The sequence below is a fragment of the Pelobates fuscus genome, chromosome 12 (assembly GCF_036172605.1).
Source record: "Pelobates fuscus isolate aPelFus1 chromosome 12, aPelFus1.pri, whole genome shotgun sequence".
In the NCBI taxonomy this organism is placed as follows: Eukaryota; Metazoa; Chordata; class Amphibia; order Anura; family Pelobatidae; genus Pelobates; species Pelobates fuscus.
The window spans coordinates 23,780,095-23,800,157 of NC_086328.1; the positions used below are offsets into that span (position 1 = coordinate 23,780,095).

Here is a 20,063-nt window from a genome sequence, read left to right on the forward strand (position 1 = left end):
CTAATCTTCTGTTTCAGTGGCACACCTTGCCCCGTATACTCAGTGACGTTACTGTGCGGTGACCTATGTTACTATATCTTCTTTACAAATACTTTGTTTTCATACTTTCGTTTACTTTGTTTTACATTTAGGCTTGGTGGTGGTTTCCTAGCAACTGCCTCAGCAATCTAGGTTTCACTTTCACAAGAATGCTTTACGTCACTCTCTCGTTTCACTCACACCTACTTTTTGAATGTTTTTGCAGCTTTATATAGCTATTTGTATCCTTGTTCACATTGTCCTGATAACATTTTAAGAAAAGCACTGAAACATTGGTCATTTGTATGCAAGCTTGCAAAAGGCTGTTGCAGTAAGTCCTGTGAGTGCTCTTTTACGATATATATTTTATTATTGTGGTGGGAGATTTGGCACCAGGGCTACACTCAATAATCTCAGCCATGGAGCTTGGAGCAGCTGCGGACAGAGCACCACGGCATCAGGGAAAAGGTAAGTTAACTATCTTTTAATGTACTTGGTGGATGTGGTGGTAAATTTAACAGCTACAGGACACTAGAGCGTTAGGAATACACATATGAGAGAGCACTTACTGTCAGACTGGGTACCGCACCCCGCTCTGCCACGCTACAGGAGAGCAGGTACAGAGGGGAATGGGGGAAAGACACATGGAGGGACAGAGGGGGGGCTTGAAACTGGAGGAATGGGGGGGATTAACACTGGGGGGGTAGATAGACACTGGGGGGATGGGGGTTGTAGATTAACTTTGAAGGGGTGGAGGTAGATTGACACTGGAGGGACAGGGGGGAGATTAACCCATGGAGGGATGGGGGGGGGGGGGGGTGATTGACACATGGAAGGACATAGGAGGAAATTGACACATGGAGGGACTGGGGGGTGGAATTGACACATGGAGGTAAAGGGGGGCGAGACTGACACAGAGGGACGGGGAGAAGATTGACACATGTAAGGATGGGGGGGATTGACACATGGGAGGACCTCAAGGTAATTCATGCACCGGGGCCCCGTGGTTTCTAGTTACGCCTTTGCCCCACAAGCAGCCTCCCCACCCATATACACACTCACCTTCTCCCAGCTCTACCCAGCATATCATCTAATCCCCCACCTAGTCACATTCATCATTTAACTTTACCCCAAACTAGCCACTTTCACCCATTAAATATTGGTGTGTATATATATATATATATATATATATATATATATACACACCAATATTTAATGGGTGAAAGTGGATGGTAAATCTGGCCTAGTCTGTGTTCCTAATGCTATATATTGATCAGATACAACATTAAAGCCACTGACAGATGAAGTGAATAACTGATTATATATTGTTACAATGGTCCTCTCAATGGGTGGGATATATGAGGCAGCAAGTGAACAGTCAGTTCTCAAATTATAATTGTTATAAACAGGAAAAATTAGAAAAATTAGTGACTTTGACAGAATGACTGCGTCAGAGCATCTCCAAAATGGCCCAAGGGTCATTGATGCATAAGGGAAGTGAAGCCTAGTCTATCTGGTCCTATCACACAGAAGACTGTAGCTGAAATTGCTCGAAAAATTTATGTTGGCCATGATAGAAAAGTGACAGAACACACACTGCAGTTTGCGGTGTATTGGACTGTATAGACACAAACCAGTTGGCGTGCCCCTGTCGATTGCCAAAAGCAACTTCAATGGGGACGTGAGCATCAGAACTGGGCCATGAAGCAATGGGAAAGGTTGCCTGGTCTGATGAATCACGTTTTCTTTTAGATCAAGTAGAACAGGTGGGTGCCTGTACATAATTTACCTGAGGAAGAGATGGTAGCAGGGTGCACTATGGAAAGAAGGCAGGCTGGAGGAGGCAGTGTTCTACTCTGGGCAATGTTCTGCTAGGAAACCTGGATCCTGGCATTGATGCGGATGTTAATTTAACATGCACCCCCTGTCTAGAGATTGCTGCAGACCATGTACACCCTTTCATGGCAATCATGTTCCCTGATGGCAGTGGCCTCTTCCAGCAGGATAATGCACACTGCCACACTGCAAAATTGTTCAGGAATTATTTGAAGTACGTGACAAAGAGGTCAAGGTGTTGCCTTGGCCTCCAAATTCCACATCTCTCAATCCGATTGAGCATCTGTGGGACGTGCTGGAACAACAAATGTGATTGATGGAGTCCCCACCTCGTAACTTGCAGGACTTAAAGGACCTGCTGCTAATGTCTTATGGAGCATGCCACAGGACTTGCTAAGAGGTCTTTTGGAGCCAATGTCTTGATGCATCAGAGCTGTTTTGGCAGCAGAAGTGGATCTATATGATATTAGGTAGGCAGTTTTGATGTTGTGGCTGATTAGTGTAGTGTTCCTTTAATAGTGTGTTCTAGTTACTTACTGTGGCGGACCACTCCTTAAGGGATCCGAGTGTCCCCCGTGTGCATGATACAGGAGATGTGATTCAGCATGAAAGGCTTATACAGCATCTCTGTTTTAAAGCAGGTGACATTGGCTGAGTCATTTCAATGAAACGATGTGGTATCCATTCATTTACACCTTGAGTTTCCTTTTGCATGGGGTGCATCAAATAAGCAAATAAATACTTTTGCTAAATTGTATTGGGCAAATGATTAAAAAGTCCCTAATGCTGACAGATTTAGTTCCAAGCTGAATCACACAGGAATCAACACTTCTGCAAATGCATGAATAGACTTTCATTGTGAAAGTATAATTGTAGTTACCGGAAATTTGAAAAAATTATTCATAAAAGTGTGAGTTATCAGTAATTTAAAGTAAGATTTAAATTCAAGGTTAAAATAGATGACATAGCTCAGCTATTCTGACATACATTTTGCAATTCCCTATTCAGCTTAATTACTGATGTATAAAAAAATGATGACTTTGTAAAGCTACTACATCCACTAAACCCTTATCAAAACAGCACTAGTAATTTAGTTTCATTTTAGGGTCAGGGGCACACCTCGGTCCCATTTGATCAAAACAATATGGGGTTTGAGCTTGGCACCCTGATCTGATTGCTTTAAACCAAGCTTTTTTAAACTCAAAGTCTGGATCGGGACACATAAACAAGGTTTACGTTTATGTGGGCCGCAAAAAAAAATACCGTAAATTTTCATAGAAACTTAAAAAGCACTATATATATATATATATATATATATATATATATATATATATAAAAACAGCATTCCCCCTCTACTAAACCACATCACCCTGTGCCAAATCTGATCCTCCCGCTGACACACACACAGACTGACAGACAGACACACACACACAGACTGACAGATAGACACACACAGACTGACAGACAGACAGACAAACACAGACTGACAGACAAACAGACACACACTCGCAGACAGACACACACTCGCTGACAGACACACACACTCGCTGACAGACACACACACTCGCTGACAGACACACACACACTCGCTGACAGACACACACACACTCGCTGACAGACACACACACACACACACACACGCTGACAGACACACACACACACGCTGACAGACACACACGCTCACTGACAGACACACACACACACATTCTTGCACACACATACTTTTTTATTGCTCCTTACCTTATGGAGCCGATGTGGGGCCTCTCCCTGGGGTCCTTCTATCTGCTCCTCACTGCTCCCTTGCGCGGTTTAGTGATGCCGGGTGCTGGAATATGACGTCATATTCAGTCAGTGCACGTGAGGGAGCAGTGAGTAGCAGGAAGGCTGAGCTCCCTCGCTGGCCCTCCTCCCCAGCCGGGTAAGTGTTAGCAGAGTAGGCACCTGCAGTGTGGTTGAAAGCAGGTGCCTACTCTACTCTAACACCAGCATGTACTCATGGCTCACCGGGCCGCAAAGATGGTCCTTGTGGGCCATGCCTTAAACGAAACTTCAAACCAGTCGATCCCCATTTTTTTACCTTTAAAAACAAATACAGTATTAAAAGTAGGCAAAAAATAAGATGCAAATATAAAATTATTTCCCAGGATTTATAGCAGAAGAACAGTTATGTGATTTTGCGAAAGGCTGTTACAAGAAGCAGACAGATCCACAGACTGCAGCATGTGCAAGACATAAATACAACATGGTGGCTTCATACAGAACACAGTAGTAGCCAACAGGTATCTGCCCAGCTGATATGGCACTATAGTTTCCATAATGTTTTCCAAGCCATTAAAAAGCTAACTACTGGCCACATACACAGCACACATTCAAACAGGTGGAAGGTTGTTCCTACATCTATTTTTAATAATTTGATTGACGTTTTAAAGTTCGTATGTCATAGTGATACCGGAGAAACTGACGGAAGCCAAGCACAGAGAGATGGACACAGGTTTCTTCAGGAAGGAAGAGATTCTTTATTGGATCACCGATCGGGACTCAGAGGGACTAGCGTCACCAAAATACCACAAGTTCTGAGCCCCGGACAATAGTGCAGGCTCCTTATATAGGCATATAACTCCTCCCATATTAAGCTCCACCCGCACATTCTCTTAACCAATCAACACAAATAAGAATTAACTTCCTGTTTGACCGCATGGCTTGTCCAGCACAATGGAGGAGGGGAATACTATATCCTGTATTCTTGCACATGCTCCGTACACTACTGATCGTATCTTGCCTCGTGCAACCAACTGATCGATACGTCAGCATATGCACGTACACATGCCACGTGGTAATCTCGGCCTACTAAATTTATTTTTACCGAGATTCCACCACATTCCCCCCTTTGATGCCTCTTGATATTTTACAATTACTTGAGGCATCACATAACCTTAGTTTTGCTTACACCGCAAGTTACCTTGAACCAGACCAGACTTATCTTATGATGTGAATCTTTTAACACTCATCTTCCTGCATTGGTTCTCCTTGATCTAGAGCCTTATACTTATATATCGCCATTATCTGTGCAGCAGCCTTCCTCTCTGCTATACTTCCTATCAGGCTTTGCACAGACCTAACTACTAAGGGTATAAGACACGGTAGGAGTAGACACAACAGTAAAATCAGTAGGACTCCACCTACCACTGCCTTAAGCCCTCCAAACCACTCATACCAGCTACCAAACCAACTACTTGGATTGTACCCTTTCCATACCTGAGTAGGCACATGCGCTAGTTTAACCATATGGCTAGTAAGCTCAGCTATTGCTTGCCCTTCGTCATCTATTTGAAGACAGCAATTGCTTAGGTTAAACTTCCCACATACACCTCCCTCTACTGCCAAAAGGTAATCCAAGGCTAATCTATTCTGGTATACTGCTGTCCTCATCCTGGTATTATGTTTCACTAGGAGATTGAGCGCTTGTGATGTTTCATTAGTGATAATCTCAACCACCGCCTGTAATCTTATAATGCGGTTGAGCATATAAATAGGGGTTCTATAACCAAAGGTACCATCTTCTGCCCACGTGGCTGGCCCATAATAATCTATGATACGCTGGGGAGGCCATTCATTATCTTCCCAGGTGCCTATCTCTAAGGGTCCCCTTTTCTTCCTATGATTCACATCATACACTTTAACACCTAAAGTCTCACCTGTTTCAATCGGTAACAAGAAGAAGGATGGTTTGAGCATACCCAACACACATGCCCCTTCCCAGTCCTGTGGCAACTCCGAATAGGCTTTCTTACCACAGATCCAGTACAAATTTGCTGGGGCTCTCCAGGTAGATGTGATGGATAAATCAAACCACACATCCTTTAAACTGGCATATCTAGCAAACGGGTTAGATGGTTCTGAGACATTTGAAGCCGACCACCAAGTTGTATTTTTAGTATCATCATCATAAGCTTTTTGCCCTAGACAAGTTAATTCTCCTACAGAAGTATTATACATTATTCCTTTCCTTGCTATGCAAACATAACCTATGATGGAGGTCTTTAATCTCCACTCAGATTTACCTCTAACACTCAAATGATAATCGGCTTGTGTAGATATTAGTTGGTCAACTGCCTCAGAACCGGACATTACCTCCTTTGCTTCCCAAGGCCATTGGTCTCCCATGTTAGTACCTCCACACACATAGCAGTTGGTAACATTAAGACTACCGGCAATACTTTCAGCTAGGTCAATGAACAGGTTTTTAGCGTTATGGGGGATCTTATTATCTATACTCATCTCTTCATAAAAGGAATGGTATACTTGATGAGTCTGGGAGGATACCGTATCAGTCTCTATTCCTATAAACAATAATGTCCCAGGATCTAAACCCGTCCCGTATATCTGAAACCGAAATAAATTTCCATACTTATCTAGGAACTTGTCGGGGTTATTAATAAGTATATGGACTGGGTTGCATTCCATAGACTTACAATAAGGGCTAGTCGGCAACTTAGTCACTATCATGTCTTTATCTACTGTCTGTCCCCAAGTCGCCCACCCCACACAAGACCAATATGGGCAAAAGTTATAGTCTTTATTTGGGCATCTAGGACTTACATATTTATTTTTACTACTGGGACAAATATATTTATCATTAGACCCATACGTCCTCTCCCATCTAAGATCCCCACATACATTCCACGGTTTTCTACCACTTGATATCGCCTTACATGCATCAAATAACAGAACACCCGAAGAATATACGGATTCTAACACCGTCTTATTAATTAGGGTCCCCTGAGGATCTCCATTCCTGAGAGTCAACCAAATTGTACGAGGTTGATACTCTGGACTGAAGCACTTAGGTTCTCCTACTCCTAAATGGCACACACTATAGTCTATATTTAGGTATCTACATCTTGATACCTCTCCTTTACATTCGTATTGTGAATGCCAAATTAGGGTTTGGGAAATATGGTTACCTGTTCTCGTAGTCTTAATGCATACCTCACAGCTAGGAGTGTCGGTACCTCTACCTTCCTGAATATAAAAACACATGTAAATAAACACAATCAAAAGCACATCTTTCGCCGTCATCCTCAGTCTTCGTCCGTGCGATGGAACCTCAGCTTCCAGGATGTGAGGGCTGCAGGGAATGGAGTTCTGCTCGTCTTCACAGGTGTCCCTTCGAGACTTTCCTGGCTTATACACTATGTGTTGGTAAGCGGACAGGCTTTATTATGGCCTTCTCACTCACACCTGTAACAATAAAATTTGTAATCCACAATAATTCCTCGTTACTCCGACTGAGTAGTGCGTTTCAACCGGATCTTGCAGGGATTCTCTGGATCTGCTGTAACTTGCCAAGAATCGACTGCTGCTGGTTTAACCCTGGAGTGATGTATCCACGGAGTTACTTCGGCTACTTTTATCGCTGTAGGGGTAGACAAAAGAACAACATAAGGACCTCTCCACTTGGGCCCTAACGGTACATTATTCCACTCTTTAATCCACACTTGGTCTCCTGGATGATAACTATGAACAGGGGGATAAATATTCACAGGTAATCTATCTTGTACCCATTTCTGTACCTCCTCCATAGTCTTACCCAACTCTACAACCTGCTGCCGGGTAATTCCTTCTCCCAACTGACTCAAATCCCCCCTTAAGTTACCAAGTACGGGAGGTGGTCGCCCATACATAATTTCAAAAGGAGAGAGGCCCATCCTTCTGGTAGGGGTACTGCGGATTCGCAATAGAGCTATGGGTAAGAGAACGTTCCACTTAAGTTGGGTTTCCTGACACATTTTAGCCAACTGGTTCTTAATAGTTCTATTCATTCTCTCTACCTTACCAGAACTCTGGGGTCTATATGCAGTATGAAGCCTCCACTTTATACCAAGCATATGAGTCAGTTGTTGTAGGCACTGGTGAACAAAAGCTGGACCATTGTCCGATCCTATAGAACAGGGTAGTCCATATCGGGGTATTATTTCTCGTAGCAGGAATCTTACAACTTCTCCTGCTTTCTCTGTACGAGTAGGACATGCTTCTACCCAGCCTGAATAGGTGCACACAATTACCAACAGGTAACGATGTCCACCCGATTTAGGCATTACTGTAAAGTCTATTTGTAGATCGGACATGGGGAGTCCCCCCATAAACTGGACTCCTGGTGGCTTTACTGGTCCTTGTCTTGCATTATTCTTAGCACACGTTACACATCTGCGTACAATGGCCTGAGTCAAGTTGGACAATCTTGGTATGTAGAAATGTTTCCTGAGAGATTCTTCAGTACTGTCTCTCCCAGAATGTGTCCCGTTGTGATAATTTTGGACAATTTCTACCGCTAGTGATGCTGGTATGACTATTCTTCCATCTTCTAGCTGATACCACTTGTTCTCCAAATACTTTCCCGGTTCAGTCTTTAACCACTCCTCTTCTTGAGCTGTATAAACTGGAGTCCATTGGGACAGTGGAGTTGGTATAAGAGCAGCTATATGCCCCACATACTCCTGTCTTCCTGATTCAGCAGCACGCTTAGCTGCACTATCTGCCATCCGATTTCCCTTGGTTACATCACCATCTCCTCTCAGATGCGCTCGACAATGTATGATACCGACTTCTTTCGGCTCCCACACTGCTTCCAATAGTTGTAGGATTTCGGCTGCGTATTTGATTTCTTTGCCTTCTGAATTCAGTAGTCCTCTTTCTTTATACAAAGCTCCGTGGGCATGAGTGGTTAAGAACGCATACTTAGAGTCCGTATAGATATTCACTCTTAAACCTTCAGCCAATTGTAACGCTCGTGTTAGTGCTATTAATTCTGCCTTTTGTGCTGATGTTCCTTTCGCCAGTGGCCGAGCTTCTATCACCTTGTCTATTGTTGTTACTGCATATCCTGCATAGCGGATCCCTTCTTTCACATAACTACTGCCGTCGGTATAATATTGAACATCGGGGTTCTGGATGGGAAAATCACGAAGATCTGGTCTACTTGAAAATACTTCATCCATTACTTCCAAACAATCATGTTGACTTTCAGTAGGTTGCGGCAAAAGGGTAGCTGGATTTAAGGTGTTTACAGTCTCTAAATGCACTCTTGGGTTTTCACACAACATTGCTTGATACTTGGTCATACGGCTGTTACTAAACCAATGATTTCCTTTGTAATCCAACAACGTCTGTACTGCATGTGGGACTCGTACATAAAGTTCTTGACCCAGAGTGAGTTTATCGGCTTCAGCTACTAGCAGGGCGGCTGCAGCTACGGCTCTTAGACAAGGTGGAAGTCCGCTGGCCACTGCATCCAGTTGCTTAGACATGTAGGCAACAGGTCTTTGCCATGATCCCAAGTACTGTGTCAATACTCCCACAGCCATTCTTCTTTGCTCGTGTACATATAAGTAGAATGGTCGTGTGTGATCAGGTAGACCTAATGCTGGGGCACTCATCAAAGCCTTCTTCACATCTTCAAATGCCGTTTGCTGTTCTTGGGTCCATAAGAAGGGGTCGTGCTCTGTACCTTTGATGGCTGCGTACAGAGGTTTTGCCAGTATCGCATAGCTGGGAATCCATATCCTACAGAAGCCTGCTGCCCCCAAGAATTCTCGCACTTGTCTTCTATTCTTGGGTATTGGTATTTGGCAGACAGCTTCTTTTCTCTCTGGCCCCATAATCCTTTGACCTTCAGAGATATGGAATCCCAGATACTTGACAGTTGGCAAACACAACTGAGCCTTCCTCCTGGACACCTTGTATCCTGCCTTCCAGAGAATATGTAGTAGATCGTGCGTTGCTTGCTGACATTTTTCTTTTGTAACTGCTGCTATCAACAAGTCATCTACATATTGTAACAATACACATTCTCCTGGGATAGACTCGAAATCCAGTAGATCTTGACTTAGAGCTGAACCAAATAGGGTAGGTGAATTTTTAAACCCTTGGGGCAGTCTTGTCCAAGTCATTTGGCGTTTTGAGCCCGTTACAGCGTTCTCCCATTGGAAAGCGAAAATACATTGACTTTCTGCGGCAATTCGGAGGCAAAAGAAGGCATCTTTGAGATCTAAGACTGTGAAGTAAGTAGCCCCGCCCGGAATTAAAGCAAGCAGGTTATATGGATTGGGTACAACTGGATGTATACTAACAACCGCATCATTGACTGCTCTCAAGTCCTGCACAGGTCGATACTCATCTGTACCGGGCTTTTGAACAGGCAGCAATGGGGTGTTCCAGGGGGAAGTACAGAATTTTAGGATACCATACCGTATGAACTTATCCAGATAGGATTGGATGTTCTTCTTAGCCTTCTGTGGGATGTGGTATTGTCTTAGGCTCACTGGATAAACCCCAAGTTTCAGTTCAATTTTTATAGGTGGAATATTGCGGGCCAGTCCTGGTGGGTTGTTCTCTGCCCAAACTCCTGGTATGTTAAACAATGTCTCATCACTCCTAGGGTTTTGGCTAGTCAACACTGTATAAAGTCGCCACTCTTCTTCCTTTGGTACGGATAAAGTCATAATACCTGAAGGTCCATTAAACTTTAAGGATGTTGTTCCATTTGGTAGGAACGTAATCTGCGCTTGTAATTTTGATAGCATATCACGTCCCAGCAATTGGACTGGACATTCAGGCATATAAAGGAATTGGTGTTTTACTACGTGGCCTCCCAATGTACAGAGTCGACTTTTAAGAACCGGTTTTTCAGCACTTCTTCCAGTTGCTCCTATCACAGTAATAGTCCTTCCAGATGGAGGAGCAACTAGATTAGTCACCACTGAATGTTCAGCACCAGTGTCGATCATGAACGCACTCCTTTTTCCCCCTATTGATACATCGACCATAGGCTCCGCTTGACCAAGGGGGATGGAGCCCGGTCGGTATCAATAGTCCTCCATGACCGTGTCAGCCAATCCTACAAAGTCCCTACCTTCTCTATCGCGGGACCTTTGCGCTGCTGGAATATACCTGTCTTCCCTAACACTTCCTCTGTTCCCATTACTCCCTCTATAACCATTACTCCCTCCGGGGCCTCCTCTACCTCTCGCTCTGCCTCTAAAGTTTCCGTAGCCTGCCCTGGGTTGGTCTCTCTCGTACTGCTCTCTTTGCGGACATTCGTTCCTCCAATGCCCTTCTTCCTTGCAATACGCGCATTGATCCCTACTCAAAGGCTCCCTACTCCATCTATTATTGCCTCTATCTGGGCCCCGTTTATCTACGCCTGCGATCGCTACCGCTAGCATATCAGCCTTTTTACGCATCTTGCGCTCTTCCTCTTTCTTACTTTCTGTATCCCTGTTCATATAGACCTTATTTGCTACCTCCATTAGTTGGGTGATGGACATACCTGCAAACCCTTCTAACTTTTGTAGCTTGCGCTTAATATCCCCGTATGCTTGGCTGACAAAGGCGGAGTTAACCATTCGGGAATTGTCTGCGTCTTCCGGATTAAAGGGGGTATACAAGCGGTATGCCTCCAATAATCGGTCATAAAAGACACTGGGCGCTTCATCGCTTTTCTGGATCACCTCAACTGTCTTCGACATGTTAATGGCTTTCTTTCCTCCTGCTTTCATGCCAGCAATTATAGCGTCTCTATAGGCTCTGAGTTGAACCATATCAGCACCATTTACGTTCCAATCGGGATCAGTGTTGGGATAATGTGTTGCGGCCCATGCTGCTGGATTAGCTTGGTTCAAAACACGGGCTCTATCCTCTAGTGCTTTTATGGCTGCTTGATTTATTCTTGTCCTTTCCTCATTGTTAAATAAAGTCATTAGTAACTGCTGGCAATCAGCCCATGTCGGATTATGCGTCTGTACTATTGAGGTGAACAGATCAGTCATAGCTTGTGGTTTCTCAGTATACGAGGAATTATGGGTCTTCCAGTTTAAAAGATCGGTTGTGGTAAATGGGACATATACGAAGACTGGGTCAGCGTGTGCCATTTGACCTGCGGCATCGATATAAGCTGACCCGGGATTCAGACGAAGAGGCATCTGATAGTGCTTTAATTGTTGGGCACCAGTCAACTGTCGGGTTTGGATGGGGCTACGTAGAGAGGCGTCAGTCATGGGTTCCGGTCGGGGAGAGATAGGGTATGGGGATGTGGGAGGTTGGTTTTGGGAAAAGGTCGTAAATAAAACACTTCGAGCCGAGCTAGATGAAGCTTGACCGGAAGTCTGAAGTGGCGCCAAATCAGGATATTCGTTTCTAATGGGGGTGGGTTCTGGTTCCGGAAGGGGAGATTTAGTACGAGGGGGGGTGGATCCTGTACTGGAGGAGGAAGCGGAAGTGGATGGGGGTAATGAGGGGAGGGCTGCAGGACTTCCTGCGTTTGCGTCACTTCTTCTTAACGGAAAGTAAGGGGGCGGCAAAGGGATCTCGGACTCAGGGGGCGTGTCCAAAATGGGCCTAACACCAGTCCTAGTGGACGAACAAGTCCTAGCTACCATGAGGCGACACTGCTCCTCGTGGCATGTCTGGAGCCATTTTGGCGAGTCATTTACGGCCTGTCTCCAACAGTCAATATAAGGAAACTGGCCGTAAAGTTCAGGCCTACCTGATACAGCCACGTGTAAGCGCTGTACCAGAGTTAGATCCAAACTGCCACGTGGCGGCCATGCCGCAACCAAAGTAGGCCACTCCCTAGTGCACAAAGTAACTAAACGCACAGGAGACATCTTAACCCCAAAATCACAAGTTTTGAATCCCTTTTTAAAATTCTTCACCATACTACCTAAGGGATCCGGAATCGTTGACTGCGACGCACCCATACTTAACAACGGAACGTCGTCGACAACGAATACTATACACGCGTACTATTCAACAGTCACACCCGTTTCCTCTGGCAACAGCACCACGTGGTACGGTTACCAAGTGAAACGTACACAATAACAATAAACACTCAGGGAATTCCCGTACACACACAGCTGTTACACCAGTCACTATATAATCAATATTATGCCCTTTGGCGTAACTATACAGTCACCCACGCTATAATTCTCTATATACGAATTACCCGTCTATAACACACCCCAGTAACATCGTCTTTTACAAATAGCGGTTACAGTACGGTTAGCATAGGTCAAAGCACAAGTTAAGGTCACAATACAATTATTAGTGGTTATGGTGTTAAACATGCAATGGACAACAATGATTAGTACTTATATACAGTGTCAGTAAATATACAGGGTTATGGTACCGTGCACTATAATACAGCAACACACTATTAACACTCTCGCTAGACGGCTGAGCTCGCGCTATCTAACAAGATATACACTTTACTAAAACAATCGTTAACACATTTACAATTCCCAACTAAACTATTGGCCAGTACCTTGAATGGACTACCTAAAACTATATACACCCGTTTTGGTTAGCCACACTGCCCAATCACCACATATATAGCGAGCTAGAGAACCGAATTTACACAGGCGCCTCTTAGTCGCACTATCAAAAGTCTAGTGGGTTCCAAATTTACACGCCTTCCCACTTAGCCCAGATAGGATGAGAACTAGCGAACCGAATTTACACAGGCGCCGCTTAGTCTCCCGGTCCCTCCGACCTAGCGAACGTAATATACACCCTAGAACGCTAGTCTAGACAAGACACCGGTGTCCGGCTAGGGCTATTTACACCAGGACCCCGCCTGACTAACCAAATCAAACGGTCTGACTAAAGAGCGTTCGATCGAGCGGTGCGCCTTCGCTCCTTCCCTCCGACAGAGGGGGCAGATACACAGATTCAAAACCCCTTTGGGCCTACCGCACAATCGGTATACCCCTAGTGGGTCCTGCCGTCTAAAACAGCAGTTGTCTTACCTCCTCGTTCCTGAACCTGAGTTCACACTCATCGACGGGGACACCCCAGCACTTCTCACGTAGAGGCCGATGATCTCCTGGACAACAGACCAGTGGCGCCGAGACGAAGGGAGGTCCACGCAGAAGTTCAGGGGTGCAGCCGTAGAGAACGTGGGCAAAGATAGACCGTCTCACGCCTCTGCCTCTCAGCTACCGTTGAACGATGAGTTTCCCGGCCAATGCACCAAATGATACCGGAGAAACTGACGGAAGCCAAGCACAGAGAGATGGACACAGGTTTCTTCAGGAAGGAAGAGATTCTTTATTGGATCACCGATCGGGACTCAGAGGGACTAGCGTCACCAAAATACCACAAGTTCTGAGCCCCGGACAATAGTGCAGGCTCCTTATATAGGCATATAACTCCTCCCATATTAAGCTCCACCCGCACATTCTCTTAACCAATCAACACAAATAAGAATTAACTTCCTGTTTGACCGCATGGCTTGTCCAGCACAATGGAGGAGGGGAATACTATATCCTGTATTCTTGCACATGCTCCGTACACTACTGATCGTATCTTGCCTCGTGCAACCAACTGATCGATACGTCAGCATATGCACGTACACATGCCACGTGGTAATCTCGGCCTACTAAATTTATTTTTACCGAGATTCCACCACAATAGATCTAGTTGGAAGGTTGGTTTTTAATTTAAGAATGTTGCCCCAGCAAGGAGCTCTGTCTTGTCCAGGAATTACTTGACGACTGTCAGCCAGTCTTTAGTTGTTATAGTTACTGAAGTGTCACTTAAAAGAGAAGCACGGAAAATGTGTGTTCTGTAATGGCAAAAAAAAACAAAAAAACATTTCAACATCAACATTGGTGAAAAAAAAAATGTATGTCAAAAGATTACCGTATGTCAAAGTTCTATAGAAAGATGGTATCTGGAACAAAAAAAAAAAAAAATAACAACCTGAAGGTGACGATAAGAAAGCTTTCGGGTATAATCAGAAATAATACTTTTATATAAAGAATAATATAATAATTCTATATAAAGAATTGTAGTTGCATAAAATGGCCTTTCAGCAACTTCTTACTCTTAAATGACCAGGGGAGAGGGTAAAATGTAAATCAACAAAATACCCAATTTTCTTATTCACACGTGTTAAAGGAACACTATAGTCACCAAAACAAAATCATGCCCCTGCAGTCTCTCTGCTCAAATCTCTGCCATGTAGGAGTTAAATTACTTTTTTTTATGAAGCCTTTGGCACACCTCCCTGCATGTGACTTACACAGCCTTCCTAAACACTTCCTGTAAAGAGTCATCTAATGTTTACACTTCCTTTATTGCAAATTCTCTTTAATTTAGAATTTCCGATCTCCTGCTCTGTTAATAGCCTTCTAGACCCTGCATTTAATTAAACTTTCGATTTACAAAACAGGAGAGTCTTTTTTTTTTTTTTTTTTTTTAAAGTAAGTTACATCTGATTAAAAATGAAAAACATTTTGTTTTCATGCAGACTGTGTCAGTCACAGCCAGGGGACGTGTGACTAGTGCTGCATACACTTCTAAATAGCAGTGAAACCTCAGAGGCACGATCTATACACCAAAACTGCTTCATTAAGCTAAAGTTGTTTTGGTGACTATAGTGTCCCTTTGATTTATTACTTTTCTGGGTTAGTCAATAAAATGTGAATTCAAAGTGAATGTGAAATTTCAGGCTGAACTGAAAACTGGCTTGCTTTCTGGGTGAATTTTTACCAGTTCAACGCTTTCGGCCTAAAACTCCCATTGAATTTACTTTAAAGTCACAACTGCTTACATTATAGCGAATAACTGTTTTGTAGCTGTAAAACTCTGTTATTGTCATGGTGGTCAGAATGGGGTGGTCACTGGTGCCACAAGTGTGCTTCAATATGGCTCTGGCATATGCAACGTCCTAATGGCCCCAGGGGTATCACTTCTCACAGACAGGGGCCATTACCAGGGCTTCCTTGCCTTTTGGACTCAGACTGTTTTTTATCACTTGTGCTTCCTCACTGCCTGCCTGGACTTTCAGACCTCATGACTTTGTTCTCTGCTTTGCCCTTCTGGATTTACTTATAAAAACCCCGGGCTAACACAGATTTCCAAGGTACCTGTCCCTAATTCCAGGTCACCAAGGAGGTCTTTCTTGTACACCCATGGGTCACTAGAGTTTTATAAAATCAGTGCTTTGATACATCCTCTTTCTGGTTCTGGATCATCCCAGTCCCTCCTGGGTCCGTCGGTTATATACTCGTACGCACTGATCATATGAAACTCTAAGAAGAAGAAAGGGACATTAGGACAAAAAAACAAAAAACGACTGGAGAAATTTGACCCCAAAAAAACTGACTGTTCCTTTTAAATAGGAATGCATGGTGGTTTTAAAGGTATACTATAATCACAAGAACCACTACAGCTTAATGTAGTGGTCCTTGTGTCTATAGCCTGTCCCTACAAGCATTTTAATGTAAATGCTGCCTTTTAAGAGAAAATTTAGTGTTTACATTGCTGCCTTGTAACACCTCTAGTGGCAGTCACTCAGACAACCACTAGAGGAGCTTCCTGGGTCAGTGCTGCACAGTGAGCAGCACCTACATTCAGTGTCTCCACGCTCCACATGTAGATGCTGAACGCTGCCCATAGGAATGCATTGATTAAATACAGCTCGATGAGGCGATGCTGATTAGCGCAGTGTTTTTTTTTTTGCACATGCGCTATAGCCTCCGAATGCTTTTTTATGGGAAAGCATTAGATTTGCCAAAATCCTCAAGATTGATGATCTCAGCCATGGAGGCTGGGGCCAGCCACAGCAAAACCGTCATGGCGCTGGAGAAAAGGTGAGCAAAATCACCATTTTACTGCGTTCTAAGAGGGGTTGAGGACCTAAATTGTCAGTTTAACACTATAGTGTCTGGAATACACGTTTGTTGTTGTGGCTGATCAAAAATAAATTAAGCCACTTTTTCAGTATAGGGAATAGTCAGACTGGGCAGATCAATTATTTTGAATTTTGTCCAAAATCCAATAGAAGGGGGCTATGCGTTGTGTACAAGATCACATTTAAAAGCACAAAACCTCAAATTAAAGAAACAATAAATAGGGTTGAGCTAATGTAATATCCTTCATGTCTTCTGAGATAAAGTTTTACAAAGTAGTGCTGTTTAATAAACAAAGAGCAATTAGAATGGGTGGATGACTCTTCTTCCGAGAGTCTGTTTTAGATCATCTTGTTCTACACGTTGTTGGAACACTCATGCCCGCAGTATACTTGCATTGCAAGGCTTCTGAAATTGTAGATTTTTCTTACCGAAACAAATACATTTATGAGCCCTTCCTACTACTGTTCTGAGAAAATCTAAAATAAAATATATACCTGCCAAGTGCCTCTGTGCAGGGCCGGATTAAGAGCCCAGTGGGCCTGGAGCTGACAATTATGATGGGCCTAATTACGGAATCTTATCGACCAAAAACACTAAAACAGTCATACCTCCCAAGCATCATGTATCTGATGGAGATGGTGCTGGAAGGAAACTCAAAGGATGCAGCTATAAGAAAACACATACTCTATGCTAATCTCCCTCTAATTTATGCGTTCATCTTATAAGTAAATCCATACCCCCTAACAGCAGTGTCCAGTGAAGCAGGAAATCAATGGGCGCGGTAAAAGGGTGTGCCACTGGCACGAATCACGTGACCAGACCTGCCAAAAGGGGTGAACATGCCCAGAAAGGGGGCATGTTTGTCCAAAGAATTGGAAGGTCAGCCTGGCATGAATGCATGTCAGGCTGCCCGCCAATCCTGCAGGCTGTCCAACTAAGGGCATACTATGCAGGCAGCACCCTGAGCTTGACATAAATGTGTCTAATGATGCGCTCACTCCATGCTTTCTTAGGACTGTACCCTAGCACTCGCTGGTCCACTAGTCTCCTTACCTTCTTACTAGCAGGCAGAAGTTCCTGGTATATAGTCTGAGACAGAGAAAAGGTGAGTGTAGAATAAAGGGGACATGCCACAGTGTTAGAGAGACCAACGTCTGCATTACCTAAACTAATTTTATTGTCAGCCAGTCCACACAAGTTTTATTCCCATACATCCCTCTCAAGCTTCCAAACATAAAGGGACACTATAGTCACCAGAACAACTACAGCTTATTGTATTTGTTCTGGCAAGTAGAATCATTCCATTCAAGCTTTTTGCAGTAAACACTGTGTTTTCAGAGAAAATAACTCCACTGGCCGCTCCTTAGATGACTGCTAGAGGTGCTTCCTGGGGCAGTACTGCCTAGTGTGCAGCACTGCCATTCAGTGTCTCCACCCTCTGCATGCAGACACTGAACTTTCCTCATAGAGATGCATTGATTCAATTTATCTTTATGATGAGATGCTGATTGGCCAGGGCTATGTTGGACTTGTGCTAGCTCTGCCCCTGATCTGCCTAGTTGACAGCCTCAGCCAATCCTATGGGGAAGTATTGTAATTTGCTCAGACCACCACTTCTGATGATGTCAGCAGACAGTCTGTTCACAGGCAGAGCCAGCAGCTGCAGACTTGAATACAAGTAATATTTTATTATATTTAGGGAGGTAAGAACAGGCCAGGGTGGTGGGTTTAACATAATAGGGTCAGAAATACATGATTGTGTTCCTGACCCTATAGTGCTCCTTTAAGCAAGAGTATGTGAAGAGTAGTTAAGGTTGCCACCTTTCTTGGAAAAATATACCAGCCTTAATCATTTGTATAATGAATTAGTTAAGCGTGACACCACATGATGTAAATCACAAGGAGTGACATCAGAGAAAATTCTGTAAAATCACCAACAAACTACTCACAGTTTGATTCTGCTGTATAGATGGATTGCTCCCAGTGTCTCCCTGTCTCTCAGTGTCGCAAGTCACCCAGTGTCTCAGTGTCCCTATGTATCACAGTGTCAGTGTCCCCATGTCACCCAGTCCCCTAGTTTCCCAGTATCTGTGTCCCCATTTCTCCCAATGTCTCAGTGTGTCCCCATGTCACTAGGATACTGGGGACACAGTGAGACCCGGGGACACTAGAGACATGGTGACGGGGACACTAGAGACATGGGGACACAGAGAACCGGGGAAACTGGGAGACATGGGGACACTGGGAGACACAGACATTTAGGGAAACTGGGAGAAATGGGGACACTGAGACACTAGGGACACAGACACTGGTAGACATGGGGACACTGAAACATTTGGGGACACTAAGACACTAGGCACACAGAGACATGGAAACAGACACTGGGATACTAGGGGACACTGGCTGGGAGACAGACACTTGGGGACACTGGGGACATGGGGACAGTTGGGACATAGACATGGGGACACTGGGACATATAGGGACACTGGGAGACATGGGGACACTAGGCCCACTGAGACACTAGGAACACAGACACTGGGAGACATGGGGACACTGAAACATTTGGGGACACTAAGACACTAGGGACAGAGAGACATGGGAACACAGACACTGGGAGACTAGGGGACACTGGCTGGGAGACAGGCACTTGGGGACACTGGGAGACATGGGGACAGTTGGGACATAGACATGGGGACACTGGGACATATAGGGACATTGGGAGACATGGGGACACTAGGCACACTGAGACACTAGGAACACAGACACTGGGAGACATGGGGACACTGAAACATTTGGGGACACTAAGACACTAGGGACAGAGAGACATGGGAACACAGACACTGGGAGACTAGGGGACACTGGCTGGGAGACAGGCACTTGGGGACACTGGGAGACATGGGGACAGTTGGGACATAGACATGGGGACACTGGGACATGGGGACACTGGGACACATTGGGAGACATGGGGACACTAGGCACACAGACACTAGGAACACAGACACTGGGAGACATGGGGACACTGAAACATTTGGGGACACTAAGACACTAGGGACACAGAGACATGGGAACACAGACACTGGGAGACTAGGGGACACTGGCTGGGAGACAGACACTTGGGGACAGTTGTGGACATAGAGTCACTAGGTACACTGGGAGACTTGGGGACACACACTAGGGACACTGGCTGGAGGACATGGGGACTCTGGGAGACATGGGGACATAGTGTCTCCGTGTCCCAATGTCTCAGTGTCTCCCAATGTCCCTATGTCTTACAGCATCCCCATGTGTCTCAGGATCCCCATGTGTCCCAGTGTCCCCATGTTTTCCAGTGTCCCCAAGTGTCTGTGTTCTCAGGTCTCCCAGTGTCTGTGTCCTAGTGTCTCAGTGTCCTCGTGTCTGTGTCACCATGTGTCCCCTAGTGTCCCCATATGTCCCCTAGTGTCAGTGTCCCCTAGTGTCAGTGCCCCCATGTTTTCCAGTGTCCCCAAGTGTCTGTGTTCCCAGGTCTGCCAG

The 20,063-nt window shown here is 44.7% G+C and overlaps 1 protein-coding gene across 1 annotated transcript in view; it reads left to right on the forward strand.

Moving 5' to 3' along the window:
* The first annotated feature begins 408 nt into the window (after positions 1 to 408).
* The window catches only part of TK2 (thymidine kinase 2), a 64,079-nt gene continuing 44,424 nt past the window's right edge, over positions 409 to 20,063 (forward strand). Inside the window, exon 1 of the mRNA XM_063438443.1 lies at positions 409 to 486. Within this exon, the coding sequence (XP_063294513.1) occupies positions 438 to 486 (49 nt within the window). The 5' untranslated portion in view covers positions 409 to 437. The remainder of the gene's footprint in view (positions 487 to 20,063) is intronic.